At 38.6% G+C, this 17,360-nt stretch overlaps 1 protein-coding gene across 1 annotated transcript in view; it reads left to right on the top strand.

The window, feature by feature from the left end:
• Positions 1–17,360, top strand: part of SLC38A1 (solute carrier family 38 member 1) — a 124,069-nt gene that overhangs the window by 74,308 nt on the left and 32,401 nt on the right. The window contains exons 6-10 of the mRNA XM_089674015.1: positions 876–968; positions 3,082–3,160; positions 8,264–8,346; positions 14,276–14,334; positions 14,424–14,546. Of these exons, the coding sequence (XP_089530141.1) occupies positions 876–968; positions 3,082–3,160; positions 8,264–8,346; positions 14,276–14,334; positions 14,424–14,546 (437 nt within the window). The remainder of the gene's footprint in view (positions 1–875; positions 969–3,081; positions 3,161–8,263; positions 8,347–14,275; positions 14,335–14,423; positions 14,547–17,360) is intronic.

Raw genomic sequence — 17,360 nt, 5'->3', positions numbered from 1 at the left:
TTGTATTTCTGTCCATCCAATCCTGAGATTTACACCTCTCTGTGCCACAGCATAGTCCACTCTAGTAGGGAAGGGGACCTAATCTTTCTTGCTGTAGTTTCATTTTCACTTACAGGTCAACTTCCCACTCCAATTTCTTGACTGGACAGTGAAAAGAGAAGCAGCACTCTGATGAGCTTATCTTCCTGTCACTCTGCTCTCTCCCTGATAGCATGCTCCTTTCACTGCAGCACACCTGCTTGGCTCCTTGTGTTGCTTCTTCCTCCTTCTCTCCTCTTTGCTGTGCAAAGTAGAGTATACTGAATGAGATCTATACCAAGTCAAATTCAGGTGCCATTTGCCCATTTAAAGTGCAGGTAATATCATCCTCTGTAAAAAACAATGTAAATAGGCTATGTCCAAAGCTGATTGAATGTAAAACAATAATTGATTTTAAATGGAAAATTCCCAACCAAGCTAAGTATTATAGGACATTTCTATGATATTTAGCTCCATCTAATGGCCAAATGCAGAATTTTATTTTCTAGATAATTGATTTACATTTGAACAGCACAGGATATAGTTTACTAACATTTGTTTTTTTGCCTCATTTGCACAGAATGAATGCAAATGCACTTTCACTGTTCAACTGGCTATGCAAATTCTTTATAAGTCAACCCCTATGTTTGTTTGCTGAAAAAAACAAGTGCTGTTCATTAAAAAAAATGTATTTCCTGTTGCAACCACATTGAATTAATTAAAACCCCAGAACTGATATAATTACAAAAAATGTTGTCCTGTTTTGAAAAAAAAATGCTTATTCATTGTGCTTTGAGTAGATGGCTTCTAACTCAATAATGTGCTCAAGATTAAAACTGTTGTTTTCATTTAACCAGGATGTATGGTATATGAGAAGCTAGGAGAACAAGTATTTGGCACAACAGGAAGGTTGCTAGTGTTCGGATCAACATCTCTTCAGAATGTTGGTGGTAAGAAAATGACTGATTTAGATTTCATAATAATAGTACAACATATGTTTTTCATTTTTCCTAAAGGTTTGCAACACCAGGACATAAAAGTTACATTATAGGAATGTGGGAGTCCCGAGAATATAATACGAAGCAATAAATGTAGATGTATGTCCTGCTCTACAGACCTTGAAGTATACAGTATTGTTTTACTTCGTCATGCTGCCTATTACATTGTGCAAGCTTCTACTGCACAAAAAGGAAGCAACAAAATTACAGTTGCTAGTTGTCTTTGAAAAAAATACTAGACAGGAAATCCACTATAATTAGCACACTTTGTGGTCATTTCCAGATACTTTTACATATTTGTCTATAAATGCTATCTAAACAACTTTTATGGAAATTAAAGCTGAAGTTTAGGTTTGGTCATTTTATAAAGTTACATTGGTCCAGTTTGGACCAAGTAATTATGTATGGGCCATACCTGTGAGATCCCCGTGGAAGCTAGAAATCACATTCATAGACACCACTACTACAGTCATTGCTGTTAGCTTCCAGGCCAGCCTTCTGTTTACTGAACACAGGAGGTCTAACTCTTGGCACAGGAGCTATTCAGAGAACACCTTGCATTTTCTCAATGAATGCAAAGTGTTCTCTGATTGGACAAGGTGGTGATTGTGATGTCACCACGCCACCTCTACAACTCTCCCATCAGAGAATGTTTTTTATTCATTGAGAAAATGCAAAGTGTTCTCAAAATCAGACTTTCTCAACCAGGGTGCCCAGGCATCCTGGGGTGCCTTGAGGTTTCTTCAGGGGTGCCTTGGCAAAATGCCTAAAAATTGCCCAAAACATGTGTACAAGTCAGAGGTGAATCAAGTGGGTTAGTTACACAAAGCCATGGGTTTGCATTGTGCATCATTATGACCTTCTAGCTGCTGGCATCCCAACAACCAATAACATCATCAGTTGATAAGGAGAATGGTGGTCATCTGCAAAGCATCCTTGTTTGACACTCCTGTGCCACTCTCCGTCTTTGCTGTGGCCACATTAGCTGAGTGATGGAGAAAACTAGGGGAAGAGAAAGAGAAACATTGGAATACCAGTCAGTACTAGTGTGCAAAAGTGTATTTGATCTGGAAGAATAAATCGGCTCTAACGTTGGGTGTCCTACGTGTATGGATGTTGACGCAGTATGTAAAACTATTAGAATAGTTTTTTACATTTTAAATGGGGTGCCTTGAGACTGTCCATAATTTTAAAGAGTGCCATGAAATTGTCCATAATTTTAAAGGGTTCCTTGACTGAAAAAAGGTTGAGAAACACTGCTCTAAATGATGACTGTGCCAAGAGGCAGACCTCCTGTGCTCACAATGCAGCAAGACAGCCACTCAGCACAGGACCCAGAGGTTAGTGGAAATCACTATAGTAGCAGTGCCTGGTACAGTGATTTCCAGCGTTCACTGAGATCCCACTGGATTATGTAAAAATTGCCATACCTAAACTGTAGCTTTAAAGTGGTATTAAAGGTTCAGCTTAAAAAAAAAATAACAAAGATGTCATACTTACCTGCTCTGTGCAGTGGTTATTCACAGAGCAGTCCCGATCCTTTTTTTCTCGGGTCCCCAATCAGTGATCTGATTGGATGGGATGTTATAAAATCTGGATTGGATGTCATCAGACAGTGTGCAATTTTCTCTTTTCCAACCCTTTACAGCAGCCTTTCTCTAATGGTGTACCCCTGAGGAACCCTTGAAATCTTCATGTCTTGGGGAACCCATGCTAAAACCAATTCATTGGAGGTCAGTGGGAAAAATGCCCCTTACCGTGATAGCCAGTAGGAAGAATACCCTTACAGTGGTATTCAGAATGGCACTTTTTGCAGCCAAAAAACTCAATGGTGTCATGCAGCTGTTTTGGCTCTGGAACTATGCAAGCACTTTCAAAATGGAAGAACCCCTAGCAATTTCTGGAGGAACCTTAGTTAGGAATGGTTGGTTTGTTGAGTGTTATTGTAAAGCTGGGGCATTGCTGCTCACTCTGCATCCTTCAGTGGTAATTAAAGGCCTGACTGCTCATAAATATGAGTAAAACATTGCTATGGATATTGTTAATATTTTTCTCTCTTTTACAGCAATGCTCAGCTATCTGTTTATAGTTAAGAATGAATTACCCAATGTCCTTAAATTTCTGGTGGGAATAGAAGATTCAACGTAAGTCAACTTTTTAGATACTGAGCATATTCTATTTTATGATGTGAATTAAATTTATGTATTGATTACATTTTAGCTTAAAACCCATGACAAATCATCAGTCCGCTAAATATATAGCTTCTTTTAATACAAAATTTGGAAATGGTCTCATGCCAAGTCAATTATCCTTAAAATACTATATGTAAGAAAGTGCAGCACTAAAAAAAAAAAAAATTATATTGCAGAATGGTACAGTGCAACACATAAAAGTGCAAAAAACATTAGTAAATGCGAAATCTAAAAATCAAAGAATATGGTAAAGTGCATCATAAATGTAATGAGCTGAGTGAAACAGTAAAGTGCATCAAGTAAAAGCATGAAAATATCAGCTAAACAGCTCAAAAAGCAAGTGCCAAACAATAAAGTGTATCACGGATAGAATCTAAATACAATAATGTCCGTGGTGATCCGTGAAGTAAAATGCAGTAGTAAATGATGTTACAATAAACATATAAAAACTGAGATATATAAATAGGATACAACTCTACATCAATGTCCGTGGTTAAACGTGCTATTTATATAGTCAAATATCCATAAATGGAAGCAATTGTCTGTGAAACCATAAGGCGCAGTATAATTAAGGTGTAGAGTGCAAATGTGCTGATGATCACACAGAAGAATCCACCACCTCTCTCGGATGTACACTCACCAGATGAAAACTGGTAACAGGCAATCAAGCATTAAACATCTGAGAATGGAAGGCGGCCAAAGGGTTAAACTGGACCAAATTCGTCCTGGGCACTCGGATGGGAAGTCAGCCCTTGTCCTAGAGGGAATAGCTCACCTGCTCTTGTCCTCTAGAGAATAGCTCATCACAGGAGCCAGTAAAGTCGCATATAGTGTAGTATTTATTAGAACATTAAAAAGTATCCATGTGGAGACAGAAATCAAAAAGCATAAAAAGTGTACCAAGATGGCCACCACTCCGACCATCGGCAGCGGCGGAGTGACGTCAGCAAATGGAGGCTCCACCCTTAAAATACATCCATAACAAAACAACTATGCTCCCCTGTTCTACAAAATTCAATCTATTATACTAATAAATGGTAATACAAGGACACTCAGTTCTACATTTGGTGTGGATCAGAAGACCAAATGCTCCTTTAGTGGTCACAGGATTTCTGCTAAAGGTGCTTGAAGGACTAATGTTCAGGAGGAGACCACATGATACCCAGATCTTCTGCATTGCTAGCAAAAATGTAGATGAAGAGCTTGCAAGGACACCAGAGGTGCAAATGTTCTTTCACTATTTCTGCTATTTTGTTAACTGAGGAGAAGCATTTAATTATTCATATTTTGAATCCTGGTTATGAAACCTTAGTGTTTCTCATGCCTGTGCAAAACATTCTTGAATTTAACTACTAAGAACCTTTAAGATACAGCTTAATGATAGACGAGCAATAGCAAACCAATGATGCAAGAGAAACATTGCCTTTTGAGAATTTTCACATATATGTGGTTATGAACGCAGGCTTCATTTGATTCAGGTAGAAACCCATGACATTAATTTCTTGGAAGAAACAGTAATGAGTATGACACCAGAGAAGGTAAAGCTGTGGTACATGGCTCTAAAAAAGCTAATGTACATTAAGTCTTATTTAGAGAAGTACAGAGTCCTAATGCTAATTTGCGCCTGACTCTTCCTCCCCACCTATACCCAAGCAGTGGTTTGTGAATTGCCTAAAATATATATATATATATATATATATATATATATATATATATACACATATTCAAGAAAATAATGAATAAATTGCTGCTTACCAGCCCTTACGAGGCTTTTTTTTTCCTATATTGTCACTGGTGCTCCTGCCAATGACATACTTCCTGTTCTAGGGTGACAACGCTCACTCACTGTACTGTAGGTGTAATTTTAAAGTAGGCTTAGCTTACTAATGGCTTAGCTTTTTAATTTAAAGCTGAGCTCTGGAAAATGAAAAAGTCTGTGTCGCACTGAAAGGGTTAACTCCTCGTTTATGCCTAGAGCACCTTAAAAAGCAGCTTACCTAAGGCCCCATTCACGCTTCACGTAGCCTGAACACACGTTCTGAATCAGTTTTTTGGGGGGGGGCAATTTGCACACGCTACCATTTGTCGGCATGGGGCAGCTCATTCTATGCATGTTTGTTGCACAAATGAAGCTCCTGCACATTTTTTGGGTGACGAGCTTTGTGTGTTTTATTTCATGCATGTTTTGCTGTGATTTCCATGCATTTTTGTTGCGTGACAATTGCAGCAAAATTGCACTTGGGTTGCCATTAAAAGTGAATAGCACCCAAGCACACGTTGTGCTATTTGGCATAATTTTAGAGCGATTTGAAATCGCAGGCAGAAATGCTCCAATTCTGTCCATGATTCCAAAATGCTAAGTGTGAATGAGGCCTGAACCTCTGGTCTTGCAGGCTTCTATGAGCTTCTAGGCTGGTCCCTGCAGGCTTTCCTACCCTACACTCTGGTGGTCTAAGGTCCATGATGTTATTAAGACCAGTGCATGGATCATAGACCTGCGTTGGATGTGAAGACCCAGAGGGAGCAGAGGAATAAGTTTGTAAAAGTGCTCTTACTGTTCCCTAGAATTAATGAGCACTTACTGCTTGCAGTGTGAACACAGGACTTTTTAGTTTTCCTGAGGTCAGCTTTAATGCATTCTTGGCATTAAGGTAAAAAAAACTTCCTACTCCACTGGCTTTCCATGCCCCAGTACACCTCAACTGCTGTTCCTGATCTCTGGCACCAGCTCCAGCCACAAACACTTTCCTAAACATTCAGATAGGGGAGCCCATACCCTGTGTATATTACATATATTTCTGAGAAGGGATAGTGCAGATGTGGGGGGCTTCAAGGAAAGTGGCTTGCCACCTGGATTTATCTTTTTTTGGGCTTACATAGGTACCAGGAGGAATTGCGAGAAAGAACAAGCTACAGTTGCAAGAAAAAGTATGTGAACCCCTTGGGATTACGTGGAGTTTTGCATGAATTGGGCATAAAATGTGCTCTGAACGTCATCTAAGTCACAACAATAGAAGAACACAGTCTGCTGAACATAATACTACACAAACATTAGATGTTGCCATGGTTTAATTGCACATAACATGTAAACATTCACAGTGCAGGGAAGAAAACGTATGTGAACCTTTGGACTTAATAACGGGTTGACCCTCCGTTGGCAGCAATAACCTCAACCAAACATTTCCTGTAGTTGCAGATCAGACCTGCACAACGATCTGGAGTAATTTTGGACCACTCCTCTTCACAAAACTGTTTCAGTGTAGCAATATTCTTGGGATGTCTGGTGTGAATCGCTCTCTTAAGGTCATGCCACAGCATTTCAATCGGGTTGAGGTCAGGACTCTGACTGGGCCACTCCAGAAGGCGTATTCTGTGCTGTTGCAGCCATTGTTTTGTTGAATTACTTGTATGCTTTGGGTCATTGTCCTGTTGCATCACCCATCCTCTGCAGAGCTTCAGTTGGCGGACAGATGGTTGTACGTTTTCCTGCAAAATGTCTTGATAAACTCTGGTATTCATTTTCCCATCAATTACAACAATCCATCCAGGCCCTGAGGCAGCAAAGCAGCCCCAAACCATGATGCTCCCTCCGCCATGTTTTACAGTGGGGATGAGGTCTTGATGTTGGTGTGCTGTGTCTTTTTTTCTGCACACATAGTGTTGTGTGTTCTTCCCAAACAACTCAATCTTGGTTTCATCTGTCCACAGTATATTTTGCCAGTAGTGCTGTGGAACATCCAGGTGCTCTTTTGCAAACTTCAAACGTGCTGCAATATTCTTTTTGGACAGCAATGGCTTCCTCCGTGTTGTCCTCCCATGTACTCCATTCTTGTTTAATGTTTTCCTTATTGTAAATGTGTCAACAAAAATGTTAGCATGTGCCAGAGATTTCTGTAGGTCTTTAGCTGACACTCTGGGATTCTTCTTTACCTCATGCAGCATTCTGCGCTGTGCTCTTGCAGTCATTTTTACAGGACGACCTCGCCTAGGGAGAGTAGCAACAGTGCTAAACTTTCTCCATTTGTAGACAGTCTGTCTTACCGTGGACACATGAACATCAAGGCTTTTGGAGATACTATTGTAACCCTTTCCAGCTTCATGCAAGTCAACAATTCTTGATCCTAGGTCTTCGGAGAGCTCTTTTCTGCGAGGCATGGTTCACATCAGACAGTGCTTCTTGAAACCAGTAAACCCAAAACAGGTGTGTGTTTTTTACGGGCAGGACAGCTGTCAGCAACACATCCAATATCATCACACTGATTGGAGTCAAGGTTGGCTCACTCCTGGCTCCAATTAGCTCTGGGAGAAGTCATTAAGCTAGGGCCTCACATACTTTTTCCTCCCTGCACTGTGAATATTTACATGCTATGTGCAATTAAACCATGGCAACATCTAATATTTGTGTAGTATTATGTTCGGCAGACTGTGTTCTTCTATTGTTGTGACTTAGATGACGTTCAGAGCACATTTTATGCCCAATTCATGCAAAACTCCACGTAATCCCAAGGGGTTCACATACTTTTTCTTGCAACTGTATATTGATTATTATATCATTAGGGGTACCTTTTTTTTTTAGGGGTGTAACACTTTAACGATGTTTAATTCTGAACTCATGAAGAAATTAGGAATTAGGGAGTTGGACCACTGAATTCTTCTGATATCCTGGCCCTAAGTGAAGGCCTGCAATTTAAACTTCAGCAGTCCCCCCCACCAGTGACAGGATTTCTTTAAGGATTTTTTCAGTTCTATTCCTGCTCAGACAAGTTTTTTTGTGCAACAATAGCTAAGATGTTACTGACGCATAGTATTCTCGCCCAACCGTAATTTGGATTTTAAGAAATGAAACTCAAAATAGATTCAGTAATATGAATTCGAAACTTATATTTGATGGTGATGAGAGATTTGTTAGTGAGATGCTCAGGTATGAATATGGCACAATGAACCTTTCAGAATGTTGCTGTAAAACAAGTATAGTAGCACAAAGCATTTCATTTAAGTGCTTTACCATATTTTAGTTGTTTTGTTTTTATTCATTATTTATATTTTGTTTTACAGTCCATGGTATTTGGATGGTCGTTTTCTTCTGGTCGTTGTCACTATGCTCATCATCCTTCCATTGTGTCTTCTTAAGAATTTAGGTAAAGTACAATATCATAGGCATCCGGATCATGTTTTAGTGTTTCTTCTAGTTGTTGGTTACATATCATATTCACCCTGCACCCTTTTGATAATGCTTAAAATAAATACAATAAAAATGTATATATACAGTATATCCTTGCTTCCTGAAACAGTGACAGTGATTCACCAGTCAAGGAAAATATGAAACAGAAACACAAAGAAAAATACATTTTTTTCTCTTAGAGTAGAGGAAGGTCTGTGTCCTTGCTGATGATTTTTCTTCACTCCCTGTCTAATGAAACCATTGTCACTAAGACAGCAAGGGGTTTAAAAAAAACGTTTGGTTATACTTCTCTTGTGTGTCACAGAGTGCATTTAATGGTACACTCCTGTGACCCAGAATCAGCTGGCAGTGGGCTCTAGATTGCGGTCAGCTGATGTCCCGAGCCACTACTTTCTCTGGATGTATCCCGACAATAATGTTGGGATCCACCCAGATGCCTGATCGGCAGCTGGCTTATCCTCTCAGCGTGCCGCTGTGAACCTAAGCCAGCCACTCCCACATCATCCACTGTCCGGCCTCCAGTGTGCGCTGGAGGGGCAGAGCAGAGAGCCAATGACTGTGCTCAGAGCGGACCCACAAACTAAGCGATCACTTCGATCAGTTCGAATACTGAACAATTTTTCGTCCGTAAAATCGAAACGTTGTTTGTTCTGTAATCCGATGGTGCCACCAATGATTTAGAAAATCTGTCGTTTTTCACTAATTTTCCAGCATGCCCGATAAACGAAATGGGGAGGAACCACGAAAATCGGTCAATGCCATTGCCCCACTAACAGAGCGAAAATCATCCGATTATTCTTAGGTCTGATTTTCGTACAAAAATCGTTCGGAATTCGTAACATATATGGTCTGCATAAGAGCCAGCGTGAGACAGCTACATAGCTAAATACAGTTGTGTTCAAAATAATAGCAGTCAGACATCACAAACCTGATCAATCACTGTTTTTGGTAGAAATGGTTTTCTACATGGCAAAATAATTTACTAGCAGGTGTAGTAGAGTAATAGAAATCCAACAGACCCAACAGCCATGACATGCATGCTGCTGATTCTGTGTAATTGAATCACTAATTGAAAGGGGCATGTTCAAAATAATAGCAGTGTGGAGTTCTATTAGTGAGGTCATTCATTCTTTAAAAAACAGGTGGCAATTATTGCCCTTATTTAAGGAAGGAAGGCAGCAAATGTTGTACATGCTGATTACAGTGCATTTCTCTCTGAAATTCTGAGGAAAATGGGTCGTTCCAGACATTGTTCAGAAGAACAGTGTACTGTGATTAAAAAATTGATTGGAGAGGGGAAAACATATAAAGAAGTGCAGAAAATGATAGGCTGCTCAGCTAAAATGATCACAAATGCTTAAAAATGGCAACCAAAACCTGAAAGACGTGGAAGAAAGCGAAAAACTACCATTCAAATGGATAGAAGAATAGCCAAAATGGCAAGGACTCAGCCAACAATCAGCTCCAGGAAGATCAAAGAAGGTCTACAGTTACCTGTGAGGACTGTTACAATTAGAAGATGCCTATCTGAAGCCAAGCTATCTGTAAGAAGCCCCCGCAAAGTCCCACTGTTGGAAAAAAGACATGTGCTGAAGAGGTTACAATTTGCCAAAGAGCACATTGACTGGCCTAAAGAGAAATGGCGCAACATTTTGTGGACTGATGAAAGTAAGATTGTTCTTTTTGGGTCTAGTGGCCGGAGACAGTTTGTCAGACGACCCCCAAACACTGAATTCAAGCCACAGTACACTGTGAAGACAGTGAAGCATGGTTGTGCAAGCATCATGATATGGGGATGTTTCTCATACTACGGTGTTGGGCCTATTTATCACATACCAGGGATCATGGATCGGTTTGAATACATCAGAATACTTGAAGAGGTCATGCTGCCTTATGCTGAAGAGGAAATGCCCTTGAAATGGGTGTTCCAACAAGACAACGACCCCAAACACACCAGTAAACATGCAACATCATGGTTCCAGACCAACAAGATTGACGTTATGGAGTGGCCAGCCCAATCCCCGGATCTTAATCCAATAGAAAACTTGTGGGGTGACATCAAAAATGTAGTTTCTGAGGCAAAACCAAGAAATAGAGAAGAACTGTGGAATGTAGTCCAATCATCCTGGGCTGGAATACCTGTTCACAGGTGCCAGAAGTTGGTTGACTCCATGCAACACAGATGTATAGCAGTTCTCAGAAACAGTGCTTATACAACTAAATATTAATTAAGTGATTCAAAGGAAAGCAAAATCTTCAAACATTTTTCAGTTTATATAGTGAATGTTTGAGTTTGTAAAGAAGAATACAAACACTGCTATTTTTTTGAACAGTCTAATATTCACTTTTCTTCAATTTTTTTAGAGGAACAACACACATTTGATATATTTTTCTTCATGTTTTGATTTGGAATAGAATGTGTAGTGTTCCCAATGCATTTGTGTGTATGGAAATAAAAGCTATTAGAAGGATTTTGAGCTTTATTCACTTTTTTCAACACACTGCTATTATTTTGAACACAACTGTATGTGTTTCTTTTCCCCCCACACTTCTCCCTTAAATTGTGACTTGATGTCCCTGCCAAAAGCTGACAGACAGTGGCCAATGAAAAATCTTTACAGTGCTGACACTTTGGGGTTGTTATGTAACTATTTCTCTCTCTCTCTAAGCATTTTGTATCAACAATCATCTTGTTGTTGAAAGAAGGTAATTTAATTGGCGCTGGGTGAAACTTCTTATCGGTGACATTTTTTTTTACATCAGACTTTCTGTATGAGTGAAGATGGCCATACACTGTCATTTCTTTTTTTTTTAGCCAGAGGATCTAGCAGATTCCTCCATCCTCACCAAATATGATGGATGGAGGAATACCCCTCACCCCTGCTGGGACTTTATATTCTGACAGTGAGACCAGCTGCTGTCGAAATACACTGATCAGTGGCTGCAGCCGCTGATCAGGAAAGGTTTTCTGTCATGGTCCTTTGACAGAAGTTGATCAAATGATTGACTTTCATCAAGTTGAGGAAGCCACACACTGATCGAAATTCGGGCAATCCTTGCTGAACCAGACAAATGTCGTCAGTGTACGTCAGCTTAAGATAGTAAAAAGCTTGCAGTTTTTGTTCTTGGGACCTACATTACAAGCTAAGATTTTCATATCAAAAGATAACAGGCAAAGGGGACTGAGATGGACTAGTGTGCTACAGCAAAGCCTGGATTTAAAGTACCACAGTACTGAGCAGGTAAACAGTGCTCCTATCAATATAAATGGTTTCATTCTCAATTTTTATTGAAGTATACCCTAAAATATAACATCTCATCAGGTCTTTATTGACCATACACCATCAAGATTTAAAGGCTGACTTACTAAAATAGCTGAGAACCTTAGGGCCCGTACACACGATAAGAAGATCAAACGAAAATGTCCATAAGATCAATGATTTGCCGATTATCTGATCATTAGTATAGTGCTTTCCACAGCTGATTCCGACTTTTCGGACGACAAAAACCAGAGGTGCAAGCTAGAAAATGTTTATCATAAGTGAACACGTCAGATTTTCATTTAATGTGTACAGTAATCATATGAAAATAATCAAATAGAAAAAAATGTGCATTCTCAGAAGTATAGAACAACCCTACATTTCCTCTTCTACTAGGCTAGTACGTACTTACATTTGCTTTTGTCGGTCAAGAATTTTCGTACAAGTCAATACCATTCTAACAACATTATGATATGCACTTTTATGGAAAATCAAACGATCGGTTATTCGATTTTCTCATAGTGTGTACTAGGTTTTACAAAAAACGAACAACTATTTAATTAGTCCAATCATCTGAAAAGCAAATTCCTGTTTACTTTAAATATGCAATCATGTGCAGATGCTTTTCACATGATTTAATAATTCAAGTAAATAGCCACATATTTTTTTTGAGTGAAGACTCCCAACTCCTGTAATAAATCAGCCCAACAGCATGTATTAAAACATGCATTTCATCTGGGGTCTTTATAATCAGGGGAATATTTTAGTAAAAATATTTGCAACATTACTAGAAAATCTAAAATGTAATTAAAACCACTTACCTACCGCCCTATAGCAGACATACTGCTGCGCAAAATCACGTAAATATACGTGATTTTGCAGTTCTGGGTAGGGGGCGCGTGCACCGCCCTACCCGAGCTGCCATTGATGCAATGGATGTCAGTCACTGGGTCCTGGCTGGCACTCTGTGATTGCTGCTAAAACTGAGAGAGGGGAGATCTGTGTGTAAACAACACAGACCTCTCTCCTGTCAGCATGGAAATCAGAGAGAGTGAAAGCAGCATGTCTCCCTAGTAAAACAGTGTAAGCACAACACACAGTTAACCCTTTGATCGCGCTAGATGTTACCCCCTTCCTGCCTAGTGTCATTAGTGCAGTGTCAGTACTTTTTATTAGCACGGATCACTGTATTAGTGTCACTGGAGATGTCAGCGGTCGTTAGTCAGTTCCCACCCAGTGTCAGAATACCTGCCTCAGTCCCGCTATAAGTCTCTGATTGCTGCCATTACTAGTATAAATAAATAAATAAATATTCCAGTATATATACCACCATTTGTAAACGCTATAACTTTCACAAAAACCAAATAATTTCCACATATTGGGATTTTGTTTTTTAGCAAAGACATGTAGCAGAATACATTTTGGCATAAATTTATGAAGAAATTGTATTTTTTAAACTTTTTTATTGGATATATTTGATATCAAAAAGTAAAAAATATTGTTTTTTTTTTTTAAATGAATGGTCCTGCTTTGTTTGTAGTAGAAACAATAAAAAATGCAGAGATGATAAAATGACACCAAAAGATAGTTCTATTTGTGGGGGAAAAATAACATAAATTTTTTTAATGTATAGCATTGCATGACCGCGCAATTGTCAATTAAAATAACGCAGGGCCGTATCGCAAAAAATGGCCTGGTCAGGAACGGGGATAAATCCTCTGGAGGGCAAGTGGTTAATAGGCTGTGTTTTTTTTTTATTTACTTATTTGTCAACCATGTTGAATAAAGAAAGCATATATGCAGTGTATTTCATATTGATATTTTAATAAAACAATCTTCCTAAAAATCTGAAAGTCCTGAAAAACATTAAATTCAATTCCCAGAATTGCAAAATGTGATCTGGTCAAGAACATATCAGTTACTCCTTATCATGGAAGAGACCAACTATGGGCTTGTGTACTTGACTTTAAATTAATGGACAAATATTTGTGAGTCAGTATCAGTTTTTGCAAATCAATAAAAGACATCCCTGCTGGTAACAGATGGCTTAGCTGTGACCTTAGCAAATCATGGCCAAAGTGTTTATATGAGGCACCACCTACTGGTGATGAATGTTAATACAGTTAAACTAAACATGGACATGTGCAATGTACTAAAATGGATACCGTTCAGTTTTTATTTATTACAGGTATTAATATAGCGCCAACAATATATGTAGCGCTTTACATATATTGAGGTTGATTTACTAAAACTGGAATGTGCAAAATCTGGTGCAGCTGTGCATGGTAGCTAATCGACAAAAAAAAAAAAAACCTTGGAAGCTGATTGGTTTCTATGAAGAGCTGCACCAGAATTTGCACCATGCAGTTTTAGTAAATCAATCCCATATTGAACTAACACATCAGGAGCTTATAATGTAAGGTTCATAGCTCAAATTCATACTAGGGCCAATTTATACAGAAGCCAAATAATCTACTAGCATATCTATGGAGTGTGGGAGGAAACCCACACAGGCACAGGGAGAACATACAATCTCTAGGCAGGTAGTGTCATAATTTATAGGTGTTTAAAAGGCTTTAAACATTCTTTAAAGAGAATAACATTTATTTTCTGTTACCTTTACAGGTTATCTAGGCTACACCAGTGGGTTCTCTTTGACGTGTATGGTTTTTTTCCTTGTTGTGGTAAGTCATAGAAATATTATCCATTGTGTAGTACATTATGGTTGCCAATTATTCTTAGATGTTTTGGTTCCTATGTTGCTGCATTATAGGTGATATACAACAAATTTAAAATTCCGTGCCCCCAAGACAGCGTGAATGGAACCTCAAGTAGTCTACACAACACAACAAGTGATGACATGTGTACACCAAAGTATTTGACATTCAATTCTAAGGTAACATTTTAGTATTTTAATATTACATATTTCTTCTTTATATTTGATGTATTTTATTTTATATAATCCAAGCAAACTCATGATTAACAAATTCTCCACCATTTACTTGATAACGCCTGAGCCAACAATCAAAGGGAAAGCAGTTAGGTGGAATTGCTGTAGAAATAGGCAATATCTACCATTATGTAAGACAGAGTTATTTACTGTCAGACAGTAAGGAAGACATGATAAATATACTGTATTTGTCTGTTCACTATACAAGGTCCAGAATATAATGAGAATGGAGTTCCTACGCTCTAGAAGGGCTCTGTGAAGGGAGAAGCTGGCCAAGGACACTTGGGGTGGGGTGCCATGTATACGCTAGAACATTGATCAGTTGCATTCTAGCTCTGTCAGATTCGAGACATTCTTTTTTGTGACACCCTGTTCAAGCATCTCATATTAAGAAACAGCAGTATGCTATAAAATTTTGTGTGAAATTGGGTTAAAGTGCATCAGAAAATTTGGAAATGGTGAGGAAAGCTTATGGAGAAGCTGCACTATCTGCACAAGTGTACTGATGGCACAAGGCCTTCAAGGAAGGACGAGAAGGTGTTGAAGGCAAACATCAATCAAGGCATCCCTCTTCATCAAAAACAGAACAGAATGTGGATGCAGTGAGGTCTATTCTCAACTGTGACCGACAGCTCACTATCAGAATGATTGCAGAGGAAACGGGAATTACCAAGTCAGTTGTTCATGAAATCATGACTCAAGATTTGAACATGAGAAAAGTGTGTGCAAAACATGTTCCAAAGAACTCATCACCTGACCAGAAGGAACACCGTCAACACGTTTGCCAAGACCTGTTGGCCCGTTTGGAAAGAGAGCCTGATTTTCTGAGTCAACTGATCACAGGAGATGAATCCTGGGTGCTTGAGTACAATCCTGAGATCAAGAAACAAAGTTTAGAATGGCACACACCAACGTCACCTCGCCCCAAGAAAGCTTGAATGGGCAAATCAAACGTCAAATCAATGGTCATTGTTTTTTTTATTCACATGGAATTGTCCATAAGGAATTTGTACCTACTGGTCAAACTGTGAATCATAGATTTTACCTGGAAGTTCTTGGTCACTCGAGACAAAGAGTTTTTAGTGTGCATCTTGAGATTGGCTCAACTTGGATCCTTCATCAGAACAACTAACCAAGTCACAGTACTTTGGCCGTCAGAACGTTTATGGCTAAAAACCACATCACGATGCTTACCCATCCACCCTACAGTCCCGACTAGGCTTCTTAAAACTTTTTCATATTCCAAAAGATGAAGGGTTTGAAAGGACGCCATTTTGGCAGTGTGGATAACATCCAAAAAGCCACTATACAGGCTCTGAACGCCACCCCACTTGAAGACTTCCAGGGATGCTATGAAGAATGGAAAAATTGCTGGGAACATTGTGTACACTCACAAGATGCATACTTTGAAGGAGAAAATATTCAATTGTAACATTTTTCAGTAAAAAAAAAAAAAAAATTCAATATTTTGTGGATACACCTCAAAAATTTGCTCTTCTGAACTTGGATAACTGTTTCCCTTGAAAGTGGCTTTATAGGTCTAGTGAACCTTACAGCAGACCTATACTGTACTGTGAAAGGTGTGAAAGGTATTGTAATGACCATGTTCCTCTGTTCCACTGTAAACTTACAGTAGTTATTTCCAGTTTATAAATACAGGTACTAAATAGAGGTGCTCTGGGTAACTTGTTTCAGTAGTTAATGTGTCCAGTGTTTAAGCATTGGTTATGCAGTTTCAGACAGAGAGGAGTATCAGTGATAAGGATCAGACAGAATTTCAGATTGGAATGCTCATTCAGTAGAGCATGTGGTCTGGTGCTTTAACCACTTCCCCTCTCACACCTGTACACCCCTATTGACCAGAACCGTTTTTGCATTTCTACTATAGTCCTGTTTTTCTGCAATAAAGTTGTCATTGCTTAAAGTGGAATTCCCATCTAGATTAAACTAGGCTTAATATGGGACATTCATTGTGAGCTGTATCTCCTCTCCCATGAAGCCGGCCACTGGGAGCAGATCACTTGTCCAGACTATAGCACCCTGAGAATAGTTAAGTATAAGCACCTTCCTTCTATAGGGGAGTTAGAATAGTAGTCAGGTCTGGGTTTGGGGCTGTTTAGGCTTAGTTAGATCTAGGCTGGAATTCCACGTTAGGATAACAATATAGAACAGAGACTGTTTTTTCTAAGACAAACAAGCCTTTCTTTTTTTGACACTGTCAAAAGTCAACAATTTTATGCAAAAAAAAACCCCTAGAAAAAGCTTTTGTTTTAATTTTTGACCAGTGTTCGTATAAAAAAAAATAAAATATGTGCTACTGTAGAATAAAAGTATACATTTTATTCTATAATTTCACATTGTTAAAATTACACTAGAGATAATTTGCAAAGTTATTTACATATTAAATAAAGGATTTTTTTTCGCCTTTGTGCTTTTTTAAATGTGATTAATAAAATAAAAAAAGTAAAAACAGAAGGAAAATAATAATTCAAGGAAAAGGGGAAGAATGAGTTAATTAGGGCTGATTAGGGTAAACTAATGGTTAATAAAGGGTTAAATAAAAAAACACTTTTTCTAGAAATGTGTCTATTTTTTTTTAACTGTCAGGTTGCTTTAACTGACAGCATCTGCAGATCAATGTCCATTCCTTTGATCTGGAGATAAATGAAACAGAGTAATTACAAAAGTAATTATGTTACATTTTATCTCTTCATTTCAGTCTGAACATTGTTGATAAACACAAACCCTAGCTTCACATTT

Source organism: Staurois parvus, unplaced genomic scaffold (assembly GCF_062004578.1).
Source record: "Staurois parvus isolate SC_StPar_1 unplaced genomic scaffold, SC_StPar_1.0 ptg000147l, whole genome shotgun sequence".
Lineage (NCBI taxonomy): Eukaryota > Metazoa > Chordata > Amphibia > Anura > Ranidae > Staurois > Staurois parvus.
This window is presented reverse-complemented; position numbering and strand designations above follow the sequence as displayed.